The following is a 19,349-nucleotide window of genomic DNA, read 5'->3' on the forward strand; positions in this document are numbered from 1 at the left end:
AATATTTTAAAACTTTAATATACAGTGCTTTGTAAATCATTACTAAAAACACAGGTGGTAAAAATCAAATCGAAACAAATAAGTTACACTGTAGTAAAAAGCACTTAAATTCCTTTTTCCTCAGTGTGAACCCCATATATGAAAATAGCATAAGAAAGTATGCAAACGTAGAATTTCATTCATATATATCTTTCTAATTTTATTAGCTAAATAAACATTTGTGTCCCCTTAAAATTCCCTTAGCCGACTGGATGAAATGAGGGAAAGTTTACAGCTGTGCGGTTAATGTCCACAGCCTCAATTTCATCCATACTTCGGGCTTTTTTGTAAATTATTTTTATAAATAGCTTTTTTATTTTTTATGTTTGTGGCAACAACGTCCCTCCCCCGGAGAGAACAAGCCCAAATAAAAAGGAAATATAAATTAACATACCAAAATTGAACACTCTGGAAAAACTAGTTATCCCCCCCTCTAATTCACTGGCATACAGTTTTTGACCTCTCTCACACACACACACACACACATGCACACACACTCACACACAGTCTGTGCATAGACCCCTGTTTTAACTTGAGTAATCGGAGCCGTTTCTTCCCCTCCCAACTTCCCCACTGTGGTTTGTCCCTTAAAAAAAAAGAAAAAAAGGAAAATGACCCATTAACTCATTTGTTGCTACGGCAACAGAGGCTGGCTCCGTGGCAGAAGGGGCTCAACATAGAGACATAGGGATTAAAACAGGTCGTCAACATAAATAAAGTCTACTATCTGTGCTCAGTGTCTTTCTGTGCGTGTGCCTCGTCAGGCTGCCCTTGAGCAAAATGCTGACCCACATAGTGCCGGTTTCAACAAGTTTGAGAGTCCACGCCCCCCAAAATGTTCTGGCATCAAATTTCTTGCAATTTAGAGTCAACAAATATCAGCAAACTGGGAATAAATAAGAAGCTATGTCTCCTAACAGCACTCAGGGTCACCTGTAAAAACCTGCAAAATGATAAGTCAAGTATGGTTTGCAGAAAGAAAACATTATTTCTCTCTTAATGGGAGTTTGTCGACAGTAAATCATTTACTGGTTTATTTAAAGTTTGTGAAAAAGTGAAAGAAATGTCTAAAGGAGCATTTAACAAAAATGTCTTGTCTTCAAAATCCTGCAGTAGAAACATTGGAGATGTTGAGTTGGTTTACAGTAAAGAAAACTTTGGTTTCTCTTAATTTAGGTTAAGAATTAAGTGACATTTGACATCTGGTTTTTAAATATTTAGTATTTTTTCTCTCCTGTTGAAACCTGCAAAATCTGGTTTTCAGTACATATATATGGGGGGGGGGGGTAACAGGGGGTCAAATTGTTCTATTGCACATACGCGTCTTCCTTTTCTTCATTTCCGGTTTCTCTCCAAAAATATCTCAGTTATAAAACAGGCAGCGAGTAGCATTATTTTTTTGTTTTTCTGTTTAAGTAGAAAAAAAAGAAAGAAAAAAAAGGAAATAAACTAAAGATATGGACAAGTAGGGAGAAGCGCTCAATTAAATTGCAGCCAATACCAGGAAGATATAATAATAATATTAATAATAATAATCATCATCAACAAGAATATTCACAAAAAACAACAATAACTATTATATAGCGACACAGGAAATAAAAGTAACCTTTAACGGTCTATGTATTTATAATAATAATAATAATAATAATAACAAAAAAGCAACAGTGTAAAATTTGATTGTCATTTCAAGATAAAAAGCATCAACACATCAAAGGCATCAACAGTGAGGATCAAACTGGGAACTTAGAAAAAAGTGCCGAGGGCCGAGGGGGGATTCACAGAACTAAAGCCCAGAGGAACAACACCCACAGAGGAAGAGTGTGTGTGTGTGTTGGGGGGGGGGGGGGATTCATTTGGTGCACATCATGCGTCTGAGAAAGCTTTTGGCAGCCTTGAATGCAGAAGAGCGTCGAAACACAAAAGGCAACAGTTTGTACACGCCATCGCTCCACCAGCCCGAGAGGGGAGGAGCCAACGGCAGAGAGAGAGAGAGAGAGAAAGAGAGAGAGAGAGAGCAGGAGAGCGCCGAGAGGCGGCATGGCTTTAATTTGAGCGAGCTCTGTGACCAAGGGAGGTAACGCTTGCAGAGTAAAGGGAGGCGTTTGGAAAAGCACACGCACACACACACACACACACACACACACACACAGTCAACGCATTCACACACACACAGGAGTAAATCTGTCCCTGAATGTGCCAAGCAACGGAAGTCTCTTTGTTTCACAAAAAATGTCCAAACGGTTCACAGGAGTGAGGGAGGGGGCGTGGCTTAAGGGGGCGTGGCCCTTCCTCTCACTGCCAGTCGTCGTCGTCGTCCTCCCCGCCCGACGAGTCGTCGTTGGAGCTGTCGCCGTCGTTGGTGCTGTCGCCGTCGTTGGTGCTGTCGCCGTCGAGCGGCCTCGTGCCGTTGGGCGGCCGCGCGGCGAGGGCCGCCGCCGCCGCCTCCTCCTCCGCCGCCAACGCCGCCGCCATCGCTCGCTCCTCCGCCTCCTTCTGACGCAGCGCCGCCGCCTTCTTCTCCTGCTCGGCGTGGCTCTTCATGTGGGCGCTGCGGCTCTTCACCTTGGAGAAAATCCTGCGGGGAGAAGACGGGAGAGAAGCTTCCTGAGAGTCCTTCCCGTGGAGCCGGGCGCAACGCGTGGCGTGCGAGCCACGGCGCCGCTGGGAGATGAATCATGAATGAATGGCCGCCGTGGGCGCGGAGGAAGCTCCTCTGCACTTCTCAACCCCCCTTTTCATCAGTTTAATGTCGACGACGGAGCGCAGACTCTGAAATGGATCAGCACAGGCACGAAAAAAACAAAAAGAATAAAGGAGTGCTGTCTGGGCGTCTCCTTTATTATTCCAAAAAGATGGATAGAAAGCACCAAAATCAATGCCTGGAACACATTAACTGGGAAGTGTTTATTCACATTATTATCGTCTCTTTTATGTCGGTGCTTTTTAGAATCTCTGGGTCCGTCTTCATAAAGACGTCAAAGGTCAAAGGTCAGTCTGTGTGTGTGTCTGGAAATAAAGGCCGAGCGATAACGCAACACCACGTGACTCGTGAGACATACGGTATCGAGACTGGTGAAGAAGTGGTGGATCGTCTGTAATGAGGAGAGGGGGGGGGGGGGGCTCTCGTCAGGTCACCGGGCAGAGCGGCGTCGACTTTGTGTCTCTGTTGCTAGGACACAGCGGCGCTATAAACAGCCCCCCCCCCCCGGCTGTTGCCAGAGGACTCGCTGTCTTTTAATTTAAGTGTGACGGGACGATTTGATTCTGTAAAAAAACAAGAAATAACACCGCGAGACGCTTCGTACGCGCAGCGCGGGACCGACAGCAGGTGCAGAGCATGTCGTAGTTCATGTGCGGGGGGGGGGGGGGGAGACACACTTATGTAACGGCCGCTCTGCATAAGTAAACACCGCCGCGCCGACGTCTCCAACGCAACAGCAGAGAGGCCCGTGGGGACGTTTGTCGCAGTGCTGACCTGCCGCATTTCTTGCAGGGGAACTCGCCCTCCTGGCCAGCCGGCGCTTTGATGGCCGCCGCCGCCGCCGGGCTGGTTTTGCGTGCGTTGCCGTCGTAGCGGGATTTGGAGGCGGGGGGGTGTGGCGGCGGCGGCGGCGGCAGCTGGGGGAGATGGACGACCCGGGACAGCAGCAGCTGATCCCTCGCAATGTCCTCCTGGCCTTTCATGAGCGGGACGGTCCCCGTCTGCACACATAAACAAACACACACACACACAGAGAGAGCGAGACAATTAAAGTGAGGGAAGAAAGGAACTGTCTCCGAGAGCAATTAGCAAAGAGAATCATGAGCCTGAAGCTACTTTATGAGCACCTTTTTATGTGGGACACTATTACAATGGCATGCACACATTTGGCATTTGGCAGTTGACACACACACACACACACACAAATACACACAACCAACAACCTGCTACGTGTGCTAAACGGCAAGGAATGCGACGCAGTTAACAAGGATAAAAGTTCTTAGTGGAGTCGTTGTTTTGCATCACGAGAGTCAAGCAATGCAGGGAGGTGGACTTCAGCCAAGTCGTCTCCCCGAAAACCGCCAGCAGGGGGCAGCAAGTCCAACACAGCCCAAAGGAGGGGGACGAGACAGGAGGAGTTCAAAAGGTCAAAAGGATTTGAAGCAGCCGCCTGCGGAGGATGTTCTTTAGCCTTTGACTTCCTGCCTCCCCAAGCGTCTTAAACTACACATTAAACAAACTAATATAACAAAAAATATAAAAGATTGATGATCAAAGTACTTTTATGGCTTGTGGGAGATAAGAGAAAGTGTGGTAATTAAAAATATAACCACCACAGTATTAACTAACACGTACAACAATGACATCATTCCCTCCGGAGTGCTGACCTACTTTATGATTTTGCATGCTTATATTTTTTAATTAGATTATCATTAAAATGTTTCATTATATTCAGAACATTATATTTTGTTTTTTTTAATGCGCTGAACCGGCTCCACGTTACTGTAATGGACCTTTTCTAATTTTATTTATTTTACTATATTTACACTAAAAGGTGTCAGCAATATTTAATACTTGTGCACATATATTGTATTTATTTCTATGGTAACAAGCAAACATCGAGAAGAGGATAATTTACTACGATAGAAATAATATATAAAACAACTTTAGAATTTAGAGCTGAAAGCAAGTAATTAAAAAGCATGGACGTTGTGATGTAATGACATCATCATCTTCTTCCTCCTCGAGGGCAAAGACACTCTTCTTCATGTGCGATGACCTTCAGCCACTTATTCTCACACTCACATTCTCAGCGGGCTGCAGCGGCGCGTGCATCATCATCGTCATCGTCGTCGTCGTCGCCGCCGCCCTGGCGGGGCCGACTTCCTGTTTCCCGTCAGCTGACCCTTCCCACTTCCTGCTGTCGTCCTCCCTCTGCGGCTCCGTCCGGTGGTAACCCTGCTGGAGGAAACGGGTCACGACTCAAGGAGAGAACATGACACCCGCTGGATGCAGCTGGAGAAAACTCTGTGTGCAGAACCATCGAGTCTCCTGAACATCAGCTTCACGCCGACACGACGGCGGCGGTTATGTTCCCGTGGATGAAATTAACGCTGAGGTTGATATCTGGTGGTCGTTATAGTTTTCAGAGTCCGGCAGGTCAACGGTGATATTTGGAGCGGCGATATTTCTGAACCGACACTTTGGTTTTCAGTTTCACATCCAAATAAAACTCTGCTGTGTTTCAGGTTTGATCCGACCCCCCCGCGGTCAGGTCGCTCCGCTCCGTCTACTGGACATAAAAAGGCCTCCGGAGGCTCTTTTCTTTTAGCAGAAGCTTGTCATCAGTTTTCAGTAGAAATGTAATTTCAAATCTATATTTTAAACTCTATATATTTGTCTGTTTTGCATGTATTAAAAAAAAGTAGTGTCTTCTGCTTTTTGTCAGGGTCTAAAATGACGTTTCAGCTCGTGCATCAGGGCTCGTCAAACTCGCCCCACAGTGAGGATGTTTCTATCCGAGGTGGAGGAGGTCGGGGACGTTGCAACGGTTTAATCTTCTTTTTTTTGCAACACATTTACAGCGGAGAGAAAAGAAAAATGGCGGCTGCGATTGGTCGTTCCTCACCTCGTCAACATGCAACGCAAATTTTCCCCTGGGGATAAATAAAATAACTACCTACCCTCAATCTACCTCTCTATCTATCTACCTCTCTATCTACCTATCCCTCTATCTACCTACCCCTCTATCTGTCTATCTATCTACCTCTCTACCTACCTGTCTACCTACCTACCCCTCTATCTATCTACCTATCTATCTACCTACCTACCTACCCCTCTATCTATCTATCTATCTATCTATCTCTCTACCTACCTACCCCTCTATCTATCTACCTATCTATCTACCCCTCTATCTATCTATCTACCTACCTACCTACCCCTCTATCTATCTATCTATCTATCTACCTACCTACCCCTCTATCTATCTATCTATCTATCTACCCACCCACCCATCCATCTACTAGCGGTGGCAGGTCCCTGACCTTGTGGTCCGTCTCCTCCTCGGTGGTCTTGGTCTGAAGGGGCTCCACCTCGCCGTAGATCAGCATCCCGCTGCGGCCCATCTTGACGTGCTTCTTGTACGTGTAGTAAAACTCCACACACTGCGCCACTGACTTAGTGATCACCTGTGAGAGACACACACACACACACACACACCCTTTTAATATAGTTTTCCTTTACGTTCATTGTATTTTAGGGCCTGTGCTCTCATGGAGAGAAGACGGAGCAATTATTCATCATCTGTTCTTATTCCGTATATCAAATGTCCTTCAGGTAACTCAATAACATGGGATTTGTTTTGGGAAGCTTCACAATAAAAGCCTAAAATGACATTTATCAAATCTTTTTTATTGGATTTTTGACAGACATCACAATAACGATACAGTAGGTATACAACGTAGAAAAGATGGTCTGTAGGAGAATTGCATAGTTACCCCATCCCTCCCACCCTCCCCCCACCCTCACCCCTATGGTCACAAAAAAAAAAAAAAAACATAACAAACAAAAAAGACATCAAACAAGCGAAAAAGAAAGGGAATTAAATAAAAAGGGGTCAAAATTACATGAAATAAAAATACGGGTGCTTCTTCATATTAATAGTCAATAAGAGTAAACAGAAAGCAAATAGAGTAATGATCAGTGTATTAAGGAGACAAGGAAAAGGGAATTGAAAAGTCTCTCCCTCCCACCAGATCTCATTCACACCTCATCAGCATCAGGGTTAATCGTAAGGTCATTGATTAGCAGTAATAAGGGAGTCCAGGTCTTGTGGAAGAGTGTCAGGGATCCTTGTAGTGAAAATCTTATCTTTTCGAGATTAATACACTGTAATAGGTCCTGTATCCACCTGTCATGTGTGGGTGGAGAGACGTGCTTCCATTTAAGGAGAATGGCGCGCCTGGCCAGCAGGGTTGTGAAGGCGATGACCCGCTGGGTCGTGGTGGGCATGTTCTGTGTTGGGGGAATAAGGCAGTTAGAGGGTTAAGGGGTATGGGTGTGTTAAGGGCCTGTTCAAGGGTATTGAAAATACTAGACCAGAAGGCCTTCAGGCTGGGGCATGACCAAAACATATGTGTGTGATTGGCAGGAGACTGCTTGCATCTGTTACAGGCATCGCCTCTAAGAGGGAATATTCTGGCTAGTTTAGCATTGGTAAAGTGAGCCCTGTGTAGCACCTTGCACTGCATTAGACCGTGCCTAGCACAGATAGATGAGGTTTGCACCAAATGAAGAATGTCCCTCCACTTAATGTCAGATATGTCTACACCCAGCTCACCTCCCAAGACTCTTTTACAGATGTAGTAGAGGCTAGGTCCAAGGAGGCAAGTTTCCCATAGATAGTAGATACCAGCCTTTTTTGGTCGCAATCAAGGGTGAGAAACTGGTCAATTCCTGATTCAGGGGGGCGGTTGCGGAAATGGGGGAACTGCTTTTGAGCAAAATGCCTAATTTGGAAGAAGCGGAAAAGATGACTGTTTGGCAGGTGATACTTGGCTGACAGGGATGAAAAGTCAGAAAACCCCATCTTTGTAAAGATTGTTGATTGTGACAAGCCCGTTGGCAGCCCACATTTGGAAGGTGGGGTCCGAGCAGGATGGAAAAAATAAGTGATTATTTAATATCGGAGCTTGGATTGAGGCTCTGTGTAAGCCGTGTTGTCTTCTGAATTGAAGCCAAATCTTAATGGTACTGGTAACAATTGGGTTGGCTGAAATTTTGTGCGCCATTATGGGAAGTTGGGAGCATATCACAGAGTGTAAGGAGCTAGAAATGGCTTTTCGCAGTCTTGAAAAAGAATAATTGACTGGAAACATTGTTCACGAGTGGCTGGACTTCCCTTCTCAGCCCACCCAGTCAGGAGAAAAACAATGTGTGCAAATGTTTGTTTTTCTGGCAAAGGTTTTTAACAGGCCCACAGTCACCGTGTGGCGTTTACTTGTCCTCTCCGTGGTGTTCGGAGACCACGACGTACCTGCTTCTGCACCAGGAAGAAGTCCTTCTTGTGTGCAGTGATGCCTTTGTTGAACTGGCATCGCTCAGCCGTGGTCCAGCTGTCTGATCCTGAGGGAGGGACATTTAAAAAGAGAGAGAGGGGGGAGAGGGGGAGAGAGAGAGAGAGAGAGAGAGAGAGACACAGCCCTTTAAAAACAGTCAAGTATTCAGAATGGGTGGAGACCCTGACAAGTTCAATCCCAGCCACCACCCTTAAAACCACACACACACACGATAAACAATGGCGCTCCTGTCTTCTGCTTGGGATTAACCACATGCTGTAAACCCCCTCCTTCTCTCATCGCGTTGACCCTGACAATCCTCCAAAGTCTCCATTCACCCCCCCCCCCACACACACACACACGCACAGCGCAGCCCCGACACCCTCACTCGCTGCAGCTGCTATGGCTCTGAGGCAAAGTCACGGGGAGATGGACAGCAGGGAGGAAGACGGCTGCTGACGCCGGCTCGTTCAGTCACAACACAAACGTTACGGCAGAATTCAAAAACTGATGAAGATCTGGATTTTCAATTTATTACGTGCGTTTGTTTTCGGGGCGTCTGAACACCAGCCGGGTGGGGTCCATCGGATAAGGCACACAAAAAATATCCGGACGGCAGAATATTCGTATTAGTTCAGGCAACTTTCTGTGAGAATGTACTCGTCACTGTCACCATGCACAGCTACAGAGGATGTTCATTTTTAAATGATTCTGAGGCGATCACATGATATTTTTTAATTATCTTCTGATTTATTTGATAATAATAATTTAGGATAGGAATATACAGGACTGTCTCAGAAAATTAGAATATTGTGATAAAGTTCTTTATTTTCTGTAATGCAATTAAAAAAACAAAAATGTCATGCATTCTGGATTCATTACAAATCAATTGAAATATTGCAAGCCTTTTATTCTTTTAATATTGCTGATTATGGCTTACAGCTTAAGAAAACTCTAAAATCCTATCTCATAAAATTTTAATATTTCCTCAGACCAAGTAAAAAAAAGATTTATAACAGCTGAGTGTTTGTCAAGGCTCAGGAAACCCTTGCAGGTGTTTCGAGTTAATTAGACAATTCAAGTGATTTGTTTAATACCCTACTAGTATACTTTTTCATGATATTCTAATATTTAGAGATAGGATATTTGAGTTTTCTTAAGCTGTAAGCCATAATCAGCAATATTAAAAGAATAAAAGGCTTGCAATATTTCAGTTGATTTGTAATGAATCCAGAATGCATGACATTTTTGTTTTTTGAATTGCATTACAGAAAATAAAGAACTTCATCACAATATTCTAATTTTCTGAGACAGTCCTGTATAAGCATTTTTTGCTTCTACCTATACTTTTTCAGTCTTTCTGTTCTGTATATTATATAGAATAATAATGTATTGTATTGCAATGACTAAAAATACACAATACAATATTCACGACGCGATTATTGTGGCCGTACCATATTATGGGAACTTGAAATTAATCAGAATAACCAATCACATTTTTGTTAATAATTAATCTTTCATCTCTTTGTTCATTGTGTGTTTTGACTCCTTTTTGTCAACTTGATGACCCTCAGAGTGTCGGGATGTGGAGAGAGCAACCACAACTGTACAGAAGCGTGATTCCAGAGGCGCTTGATCATGTACATGAAATTATCATATTTGTGTAGGTTAAGAAAAATAGTATACATCAGGGTTATTGGCAATACCGATAATTGATTAATCAATTCATTGTTTGGTTGAGAAAAGAAAAGAAAATTGATCGGTGTCTTTTTTTTGTGCCCGCTTGACAGCCTAAAAATAAAATAAATCATCACATAAGATGAGAATCTGGTCCTGAAAAGTTACAGAAAGTAAACTTTTTGGGTCAATTGTCTCATCCCAAAGTAAAATCCCATCCGTTTATGATTACAGGTGATGTCATTCCACTGGTGGATTACTTACCTGAGTAGTGGTAGCCTGTCAGACTGTGAGACTTGGGGAACAGTGGATTCCTCAGCATCAGGAGGGAGAGAGCGGCCTGAGGAGCAAACAACACTTTAATAAAGCAGGACACCCGTGGCTTTCAGGTAACCAGGGAGGGTGGGGGGGGGGGGGGAAGAGAGTTGAGCATCGCTCTCGGATGTCCGAATGCGTCACATCGTGATTACACTCGAAAAAGTACAAATAAAAAGTCTGGACGGTGCAGGAATGTTGAAAGACGGCAGTTTTGCAGTTTGAGCCGGACTGCTGAGAGAGTGGGCGCATCGACACGCCCCCCCCCCCCACCCCACACACACACACACTAGTGGTTTCCTTGACGACGCTGGACCAGTGTTGCTCTGAGCTCCCCTGCAGCAGCACAACGCTCTCTGCTGTTACTGCGCGAGTCAACTCCGGCTTGTACGTCTTCAATAACGGAAGTATTGATTCGGGAACTCCATTTGCTCAAGAGCCATCATGTACATCGTGTTTTGTGTTAGTTGATGACATGTATTATTATAAATGTATATGTTGATGGATAGATTACACAGGACCATAGGACGAGGTACTTGTTTATCTTGTGTTTGATTTACCCCGTTGAACTTTATACTTGTTTATTACTTTAGTCGAGAACCTTGCATAAGCCCTTTGGGTTTCTTTTCTCACCTGCACTCATTTCTGTGTCTTTTAATAATATTACTTTTGTACTGTTTTTCTTTTACTGTGCGAATAAATGAATACTAAATAAATAAATAAATAGATCTACGTCCCAAGTCGCTGTGAACAAGCTGGCAACGCAGACATTACGGAGAGCCTGAGTTCATCAGAGGAGAATACACTGTCGTTTTATCGGTATAAAACTTCTTCACACGAGACAATAAGTGGGTTGAAAATGTGACTTTTTTAAACCTTATATTCAGGACATCGGTCTCCAAACATGTTTTTTTTTGCACGTGTAAAAGAAAAGCTTGCGTTCCGACATTGCTCCACTTTGATATTTGCCTTTATGGAGGTAAAACCCTTCGGAAGCTTTATTTAGAAAAGTGATCCATTAATAAATTGTATCATTATTATTGTCGACAGGAAATATATTAAGCCATTTGTTATTTTATGAAAGCAAGTGTGAGAATTCTCCACTTTTGCCTTGACATTAAAATAAATTAAAACAGGATATGTTGATCTCCTGGGTCTCGTGGGAAATTGCGCCACAGTTTGTTATTGTAATAATTAATAGTCGCAGCCTTATTTATTATCACTATAATTATTTAAATGAGTCAAATTAACTGTGTCACAAGCAGCAGGGCTACTCTGGAAAGCTAAGCTTTAATGTTTCCTTTTATTTATTATCCCAGCGTCCCTCTGCTTCTCTTAAATAAAAACACTAATCCTGGGGTGACCAGGAAGGAGCCACTCGAGATGCCGCCGCATGACGTTCCCACGGTGCCGTTTGGCCTCATGGCCACACAAACACCACGGGACGCGGCGTGTCCTCCAATCGTACGTTGTGTTTCGCATCGGCATGGCAACGGGCTTTAAATAGACGTTTCATGCAGAGGTCACTCGGCCGGATGAAAAAAAACATGGACCGACAGAGCCTATCACACAACGGGTGGAGGCGGGGCCAATAACACCACGAGTGAAAGCGGAGCCAAATCACAACACGAGTGAAGGCGGAGCCAAATCACAACACGAGTGAAGGCGGAGCCAAAACACAACGCGAGTGAAGGCGGAGCCAAATCACACCACGAGTGCAGCAAAAAATATGTGTATTTTTTATATAGTATAATTATTAGGGCTGTGAAACGATTAAAAATTTTAATCGGGTTAATCACAGGTTTTTGTGGATTAATCATGATTAATCACATATTACCGATATTCTCTGTATATTTTGTGAGAACATAGAGATTTATGACAAAAGACGGATATATACATTTATACATTCTTCTATACAATGGTGCTGCAACTCAGCAGTTATTTAGCAGTTTTCTTCCATATGGAACATTAACACATCTTCATCCTAAAGATAATGTTTAACCCTCCTGTTACCTTTCGGGTCAATTTGACCCCATTCAATGTACAATGTCGGTGTTCTTTGGGGTCAATTTGACCCCAGGCTGTTTTTCACTGTCAAACATATAAGAAATATCAACTTTTTTATTTATTTAAAGGGCTATTTAGGTAGTCAACAAACAAACATAAAGTACCTCACACTTAAACTTGGGAAGCAATATTAATTCTAATAATTTTCTGGAGGTTTTAATTGCTGGGGTCAAATTGACCCCGAGGGTAAAATATGTTAGTAAATGTAAAGGTAACAGGAGGGTTAAACAGAACATTTTTCTCTTGTTTGTCAACCATTAACTCCACCATGACACAATCTAAAGGCCTCTAGTCTTCCTCTAGCAGCTGCTGAGGCAAACTGACTGTGTGGGTTTTCTTCATGAACTGGGCCGTGATGAAAGGGACGGCGGGGACACCGCTGCAAAGCTGAAACCTCATCGACACGGACAGGTGGACAGATTGACAAGTGACTTTTTTTTTTGCTCGGTCCCGATGCGCGCGCACGGAGCTCTGTGGCGCGCCAGACGGAGATCGATAAGTGTTAACGCAACGCGTAGAGACAGAGATGACATGCTGCTGTGGAGATACGATCAACAACAGACGTTTAGTTTAATAAAAGAACAAAGACGTGCCATAGAGAACATGTCAGGGGGCGGGCCAATCTTTTTAATGTCATGCGATCTACCAACACTACGCCGCGATCGACTGGCAGGTCGCGATCGACGTGTTGAGACCCTGATCTACAGGAAGTAAAAGTCGTAACAAGGTTTCCGGAGGTGAACCTGCGGAAGGATCATTACCGATGAACAGACCGTCTGCATGAGAGCGGACATCGTTCAGATTGAAGTGGTGTATTGGAAGCTCATTTTGCAAGTTACTTTTTTTTCGTCCCGACGACCAACAACAGACGGATTGGAAGCTTATTCTGCGCATGCGTTAAATGCGTTTAAAAAAAAAAACTAGTTAAACCTGTAATTGAATTAACTGAGTTAACGCGTTATTTTTCACAGCACTAATAATTATATGAATTAATTAAAAGGCAATACACTGTACATTCCACCTCAGGAGCTACAACACGACAGTGTCACAGCTTCCCAAAGCATCTTCCAAGGTCTTGTTTTGTCTGACAATCAGCCGCGTACCCAAATACTCAGTTTATTATCACAAAACAACGAGAAGCAGGAAGTAGAACGCTTTTTTGCTTGAAAAACTTGACAAATCCTTTAAAAGGGCGAATGTAATGTGTGTGTGTGTGTGTGCCTCTCAGTCACCTCAGGCCACCACACTGGTTTCAGTACACAAAGCACAACGAGAGTCTGCAGATCGCTCGCTTCCGTTCAGTAAACATCGAGAGCGCAGACGTTCAAATGGCCACATTTACAGACACCTGGCGAGGGGAAGATATCGAGTTACAGCAGGAAGTGGAGAGGACGCACACGGCAACAACCAGATTACTTTAAACCTGCTGCTGGATGTAATCAATGTGAGATATGAAGCTTCACTTTGACTCCGGGTTGGACTTCTGGATTTAATCATTATGGATAAGGACGCACCGCTATGAATAACAACCTTTTTTTTTAATAGCATTTGCATGTGTACAAAAAGAAAAAGAAGAGTTAAGAGGTTTTATGAATCCCAAACCCCTGATTAAGGAAGTCAAGCTTCTCCTTCGTACGACGATATGAAACATGAAGAAATCTGGTTAGAAAAAACCCGGTTACCAAAGTGCATATAAACGATCTGGTGAATTAACGTAATTTGTTCCTGTCTTCAATTCTAATAAGGCGACCATGGAAATAACAAATAAGGAATATAACTATGTTCACAAGGCTTCACATTTCTTGTCATTAAAGATGGGAACACCATTTTAAATGATTTATGCACGCAATATTATCTAGAAATCCCCTTTTAACTTAAAAACCTTAAAAAGATATAACGTTATACATTTATATAAAATAAATTGAATAACATGAAGGATGAATGGCTGTACAACCCATATGTATGCATTCAGAATTTTACCATTCAGCAATTTTCTATTTAGATTTCATCAGATTTGATTGACAGCATCCAAAACAAGGCCCGACATCAACTTTTAAAGTCCTGCTTCACGTCAAACCAGCAAGAAGAGCAAAAAAAAAGAGGCTTATCTCTTACAGAATCCATTCAATCATGTCTGAGCTTCCATCCTTCGTGCAGCTCCTTTAAACACGTCTTTCCAAATAGTAGACGTCTCAAAATCTTTAAAAATTAATTTACAGGAATTTAGCTTTATGCACTTTCAAGGCAATCCTTCGGGGGAAGACGGGTTGGCGGTTCTCTTGAATCGTGGTACCCCCCCCCATATGAATCTCTCCGTTGTGCTCACCATGATCTCCCCTCTGCACTCGTACAGACAGTGGTGGGCCAGCTCCTGGTTGGTGCCTCCTCCGCGCAGGACACTGGAGCAGGCCAGGTGCATGAGGTCTTCCACTGAGACCAGGTGGTGAGCACAGAAAGATTGATTGATTGATTGATTGATTGATATATTTATTTGTCGTTTGCCAGAGTACAGGTACAAAAGCATCGAAATTACAAGAAAGGGTGGATGAAAGATTACAGCATAACATGAGGGAAGAAGAAGAGAAAACACCAACCCCGACTATGCCCCGAGAGAGGGCAGGAAAAAACACATAAGCACATACATTTAGACATAAGTAGGAGGTAATCCAACAACTGGGTGATCTAAGCCCATCCATTGGGGCAGAAAACCAGCACCGCGCCAGAGACGTTCAGGGACAACATGATATGCTCAGTAAAAGGGGGAGAATGAACGTCAAATGCAATATTACGAACCCAAAACAAAAAACTTCCCCCGCAGTGACAGTTAAGTTTATTTTCTCCTCACTGATGCATCTTATCTAAAATCACCCTGGTTTATAAACAAAAGGATGATAAAAGAACATTCTAGGAACCTCACGGTGAATAACCATCACATCCTGCAGACCACAGACTGTCTGTCAGTATTTATACTTTCAGTTTAAAAGGTCATGCGTGTTCGGTACCTCTCTGTTGGAAGTCGGCTTTGTCCTCCAGCCCGCTCAGTGGAGCCCAGACCAGTGCCGCCCGATGGGGATCCAGCTCCACGGCGGCCCGCTGCCTCAGCTCCGGCACCTCCGCCTGGTACCGCGACCCAATATTTATCCGTCTGGGAACAGGACGTCAACGTCAGCGGCGCGGCTCTAAATTTGGTTCTACTTAAAAATTCAGCAAGTGCCTTATACAACAAGAGCTTACTGATATTGAAATATGTCTATATAAAATATATATATTTAAATATTTAATATTATATACAGGACTGTCTCAGAAAATTAGAATATTGTGATGAAGTTCTTTATTTTCTGTAATGCAATTAAAAAAACAAAAATGTCATCATTTCTGGATTCATTACAAATCAACTGAAATATTGCAAACCTTTTATTTATTCTTTTAATATGATTATGGCAGCTTAAAAAAGAAAACTCAAAATCTCTATCTATTAAAATATCAAAAAAAGAAAAGTAGTAGGGTAGGGTATTAAACAAATCACTGACAATTCTAATTAACTACACCTGCAAGGGTTTGCAAGGGCTTCACTGACACACAAAAAACCAGCTGTTATTTTTTTTTTTTTTTAATTAATATTAAAATTTATATTATTTTTTTTTTAGAGTTTTCTTAAAGTTTAAGCCAAAATAAAAATATAAATAATAAAAAGAAAAGAGATGTTGCAATATTTCAGTTGATTTTGAATTGTAATGAATTGTTTTTTTTTTTTTTTTTTTTAACTTTTATATATATATATTTAAATATTACATATTATATTTATATATAATATTTAAATATATATATAAAATATAATATTTAATAATTATATATATATAAAAATAGAATATTTAATGTATAAATATATTTAAAGAAATCATATATCAATATCAGTAAGCTCTTGTTTTATTAGGTCACAATTTGATGACTTGGCTGTCCGCCCTGCTGTGATCTTTAAATAGCAACAGGAGGATAGTTGAGGCTCTCCCGCTCCCAGCAGAACAATCCCTGCACTGTGTTGATTCCTTGCGTGTCACACAGCTCTCTTTTGTCCTCTCAGCATAAAGGGTCAAATTCTAATTCCTTTCCAATTGTTTGATTTTTTTTCTTCACTTTCTTGAATTCACTGAACCGAAAGTAAATGGATCCTTATCCGGCTGTGGGACAGAGGTCGCGTTCAAGTAGGAAGGAAATTCGACGAATGCCCGCCTCTCTGTGGGCCTGCATGTCAACGGAAACCAGACGCCTCCGTGTTATGGTTGCACACAAAAAAAAAAAATCATGCTGTGTTCTGTTCACGGGCAACTGTGTTCCAGCATGCCCCCTCCCACCCCTGCATTTCCAGTAGGCCTGCAGTATTTCCAGCTGACTGTGTGTGTGTGTGTGTGTTCTGGCAGCCTCCAAAGTTGGACTGCGAGGGCTCTCGTGTGTTTGGGAGTGCAGCACGACCGGCTGAAAGCTTGATTTATGGGAAGCCTGGCTGGCTCGTCCCTGACTAACCGGGCACCAGTCGTGGGGGGGGGGGCAGCTTGCACAATGCAACCGCCATAAAAAAATAAAAAATGCTCCTCGCTGTTGCTGCAGTTGCAAAAAGAAACAACAACAACGGAGAAGTCAAACTAAATGGAGGCCCCGTGTCCACTTTCTCCACTGCTTCCATAAACATCCAAGTTATCAGCGGCCGTGTTGACGTTTCGGGGGGGAACTTGGCTGAGGGCCAGGCGGCGCTGCGGCTCTCGTTCGGTTCAAGTCGTTCACGTGCACCGCTTGATACCCCTGCGAGTTATAACCCGCAAGATTTTCATTCAATCAAACCACATTTTTCTCTGGGGTTGTGGTGCAACGAGCAGATGTACCAGAGGGCCGTGAACTCCTTTTCCTCTTCCAGATGAGCAACTCGGGAGACGACGGGTACGTCTGGGTTGTTTCCCCAAGGAGCCAAATGACCGGTGGGTACCGAGTTTGTATTTTGGCCAACGGCCTCTTCCTCTTCCTCCTTTGTCCTCCGCACACAGACCTCGTGCCTGCAGAGTAACCGAAGCCTGCTCGGTACAACTCTGACTACACGGAAACCAAAATCCTATCCGGTCGCCTCCAGAATCTAAACGTGAACCAAGGATTCGTTCATCGGGATGATTCAGAACTCTTGTGTGAACGATTTAGTATTTCCTCCTCAGCGAGCTGGAATCAGATGGTTTAAATTAAGAATCATGAGGCAATGTGTCGTATATATTATAACCAAAACCTGTTTAGTGTGTACTCTGATGCTCTCACTGACATTAGCCTTCGAGTTTTCGGCTTTTTTTTCCATCCGACAGCGAACATGGAGCAGTTCTTATGACCGGATGCACTTCTATGGAGAGGGTCATCAGAGCGTGTGTTGAGGTCAGAGCGGTGAGGTCAGAGTGGTGAGGTCAGAGGGCGCTGTGAGGACAAAGGGCGAGTGCCGGAGCGGTGGGTGACGGGGCAGAAGACGGCTTCAGTATGTCAAGAGGTCCGTGTTCTCCTGTGAGACATTTCACGATTCAGCCCCGGTGTTATGTTTGAATAATTGATTGCGGAGCTACTCCTCTTTGGCTTTGGTAATAATGCATGCTTTGAGCCCCCCGCCCAAAACCTTTTTCCTTTTCCCCCCCGACAAAAGAAGATATTTTGAGGATGCCGAGAGGGAAATACTCACGGCTCTATGCTGACCGGAGTGGCCTCGCTCATAGCAGACAGAACTGGCGGTGTGATGTCACAGCTGTCTAAAAGACACAAAATCAAACTCAGTGACATTATATCAGATATATATATATAAAGAGCCCAGAGCTCATCAAACTAGAATATCTAGTACATGTATTATAATATTTCTACAGTAAATACTTTGAATATTTGAATTCCCACAGTGGAGATGTCACCGGGGGAAAAGAGGGGGGGGGGGGCTCGTGGTCTGACTTACTGGAGCGCAACAGGCTGCGTGTTGCCGACTTGGGCGTCACAGGAGGCGGCAGGCCCTGCAGGCCCTGGACGCCCTGGATAGCGGTGGCAGCGGACGCGGCAGCGGCGGAGGACAGGAAAGTGGAAAAGTAGAGGCCGGAGCCCTCACGGACGGGGCTGAGGATCGGCGGCGGCGTGTAGGGGGGGATGAGACAGGACGAGAGCGGGTGTTCGGCGAGGCGGACGGGCGACCGCAGGTGGCTCTGGTAGGGCGTCATGCTGCAGTAGACGGGCGGGGCGGCGAAGAAACCGGGCTTGGGCGGCGGGATGAAGAGGGGCTCTGGCCGCGGACGCCGCTTGGACTTTTTGCCCTCGTCGTCCTTCTCCCCTTCGGTTCGTCCATTCTGGGGGGGGGGACAACGACATTATTGTATGGGGAGGCAGATTCATCAAAGTGCATTGTGACACATGGCGGCGACAAATACTTAACAACGGCATGAACGCAGTTGGCTTTCTGTGCATTTAAATAAATCCTAAAAGAGAAAGAACCCCCCCCCGAGCATCCCCTGTACGGTGCATCATGTACAGCATTGCGCTGCTAAACCCGGATAATCTGCTTGATCTGGGACAGGGCAACCAGTTCATCAACCCCCCCTCCACCCCCTCCACCCCGCAAATAAAACAGGGGTAGGGAGAAAAAAGTGTGGAGCACTGGAATGGGGGCAGGGGAGAGAGAGAGCATGATGGGGGAGGGGGGGGTCTGTGGGCGGGGGCGAGTGGCACGTACGTAAAGGAATTAAAATGCCGGAGTTTTAGAAAAAGACTAAAAACTGAACGACGAAGACGGTCGACACCAGCCCACCGCCTTCCTCTCGCTGGTCAAGGTTCAACAGATAATGTCTTAGAATAAAAAGTACGGAAATCTGCCCATAAAGAATAAAAGATGCCATCAAAGGACATCAACTTGGTAAAACAATGAGTGACCGTTACCTGCTCCGAGCTCTCCGACAAGGGGTTCCTGAGCGAGCGCCTGCGGGTGACGATGACCGAGGGCTTGTGGTCGCCGCGGCCGGGGTCCTGGTGCTGCGAGGGCCCGGGGGGCCAGTCGGAGGCCAGGGCGTCCTCGTCCCGGTGGTCCGGCGAGCAGCCGGGTTCCTGCGGTCGCACCGGCACCGACACGGGGATGACGAGCGGCAGCAGGCTGTCGTCTCGGGGCCGCTTGGCGTTCAGGCGCCCGGCTTCGGCGGGACTCCACGGCCTGCGGGGCTCCTGGT

The 19,349-nt window shown here is 44.5% G+C and overlaps 1 protein-coding gene across 3 annotated transcripts in view; it reads right to left on the reverse strand.

Moving 5' to 3' along the window:
* Positions 1-19,349, reverse strand: part of mideasb (mitotic deacetylase associated SANT domain protein b) — a 27,289-nt gene continuing 7,940 nt past the window's right edge. For 2 of the 3 annotated variants that reach the window (XM_056425799.1, XM_056425800.1), the window contains exons 3-13: positions 19,066-19,344; positions 18,098-18,479; positions 17,837-17,903; positions 15,138-15,280; positions 14,462-14,565; positions 10,018-10,093; positions 8,055-8,143; positions 6,064-6,207; positions 4,826-4,981; positions 3,515-3,741; positions 1-2,614 (exon numbers count right to left, since the gene is read on the reverse strand). In XM_056425799.1, coding sequence (XP_056281774.1) covers positions 2,332-2,614; positions 3,515-3,741; positions 4,826-4,981; positions 6,064-6,207; positions 8,055-8,143; positions 10,018-10,093; positions 14,462-14,565; positions 15,138-15,280; positions 17,837-17,903; positions 18,098-18,479; positions 19,066-19,344 — 1,950 coding nt within the window. In that variant the 3' untranslated portion in view covers positions 1-2,331. The remainder of the gene's footprint in view (positions 2,615-3,514; positions 3,742-4,825; positions 4,982-6,063; positions 6,208-8,054; positions 8,144-10,017; positions 10,094-14,461; positions 14,566-15,137; positions 15,281-17,836; positions 17,904-18,097; positions 18,480-19,065; positions 19,345-19,349) is intronic. The other variant, XM_056425801.1, reaches the window with a different exon arrangement.

The sequence above is a fragment of the Pseudoliparis swirei genome, chromosome 11 (genome assembly GCF_029220125.1).
Source record: "Pseudoliparis swirei isolate HS2019 ecotype Mariana Trench chromosome 11, NWPU_hadal_v1, whole genome shotgun sequence".
Classification (NCBI taxonomy): domain Eukaryota; kingdom Metazoa; phylum Chordata; class Actinopteri; order Perciformes; family Liparidae; genus Pseudoliparis; species Pseudoliparis swirei.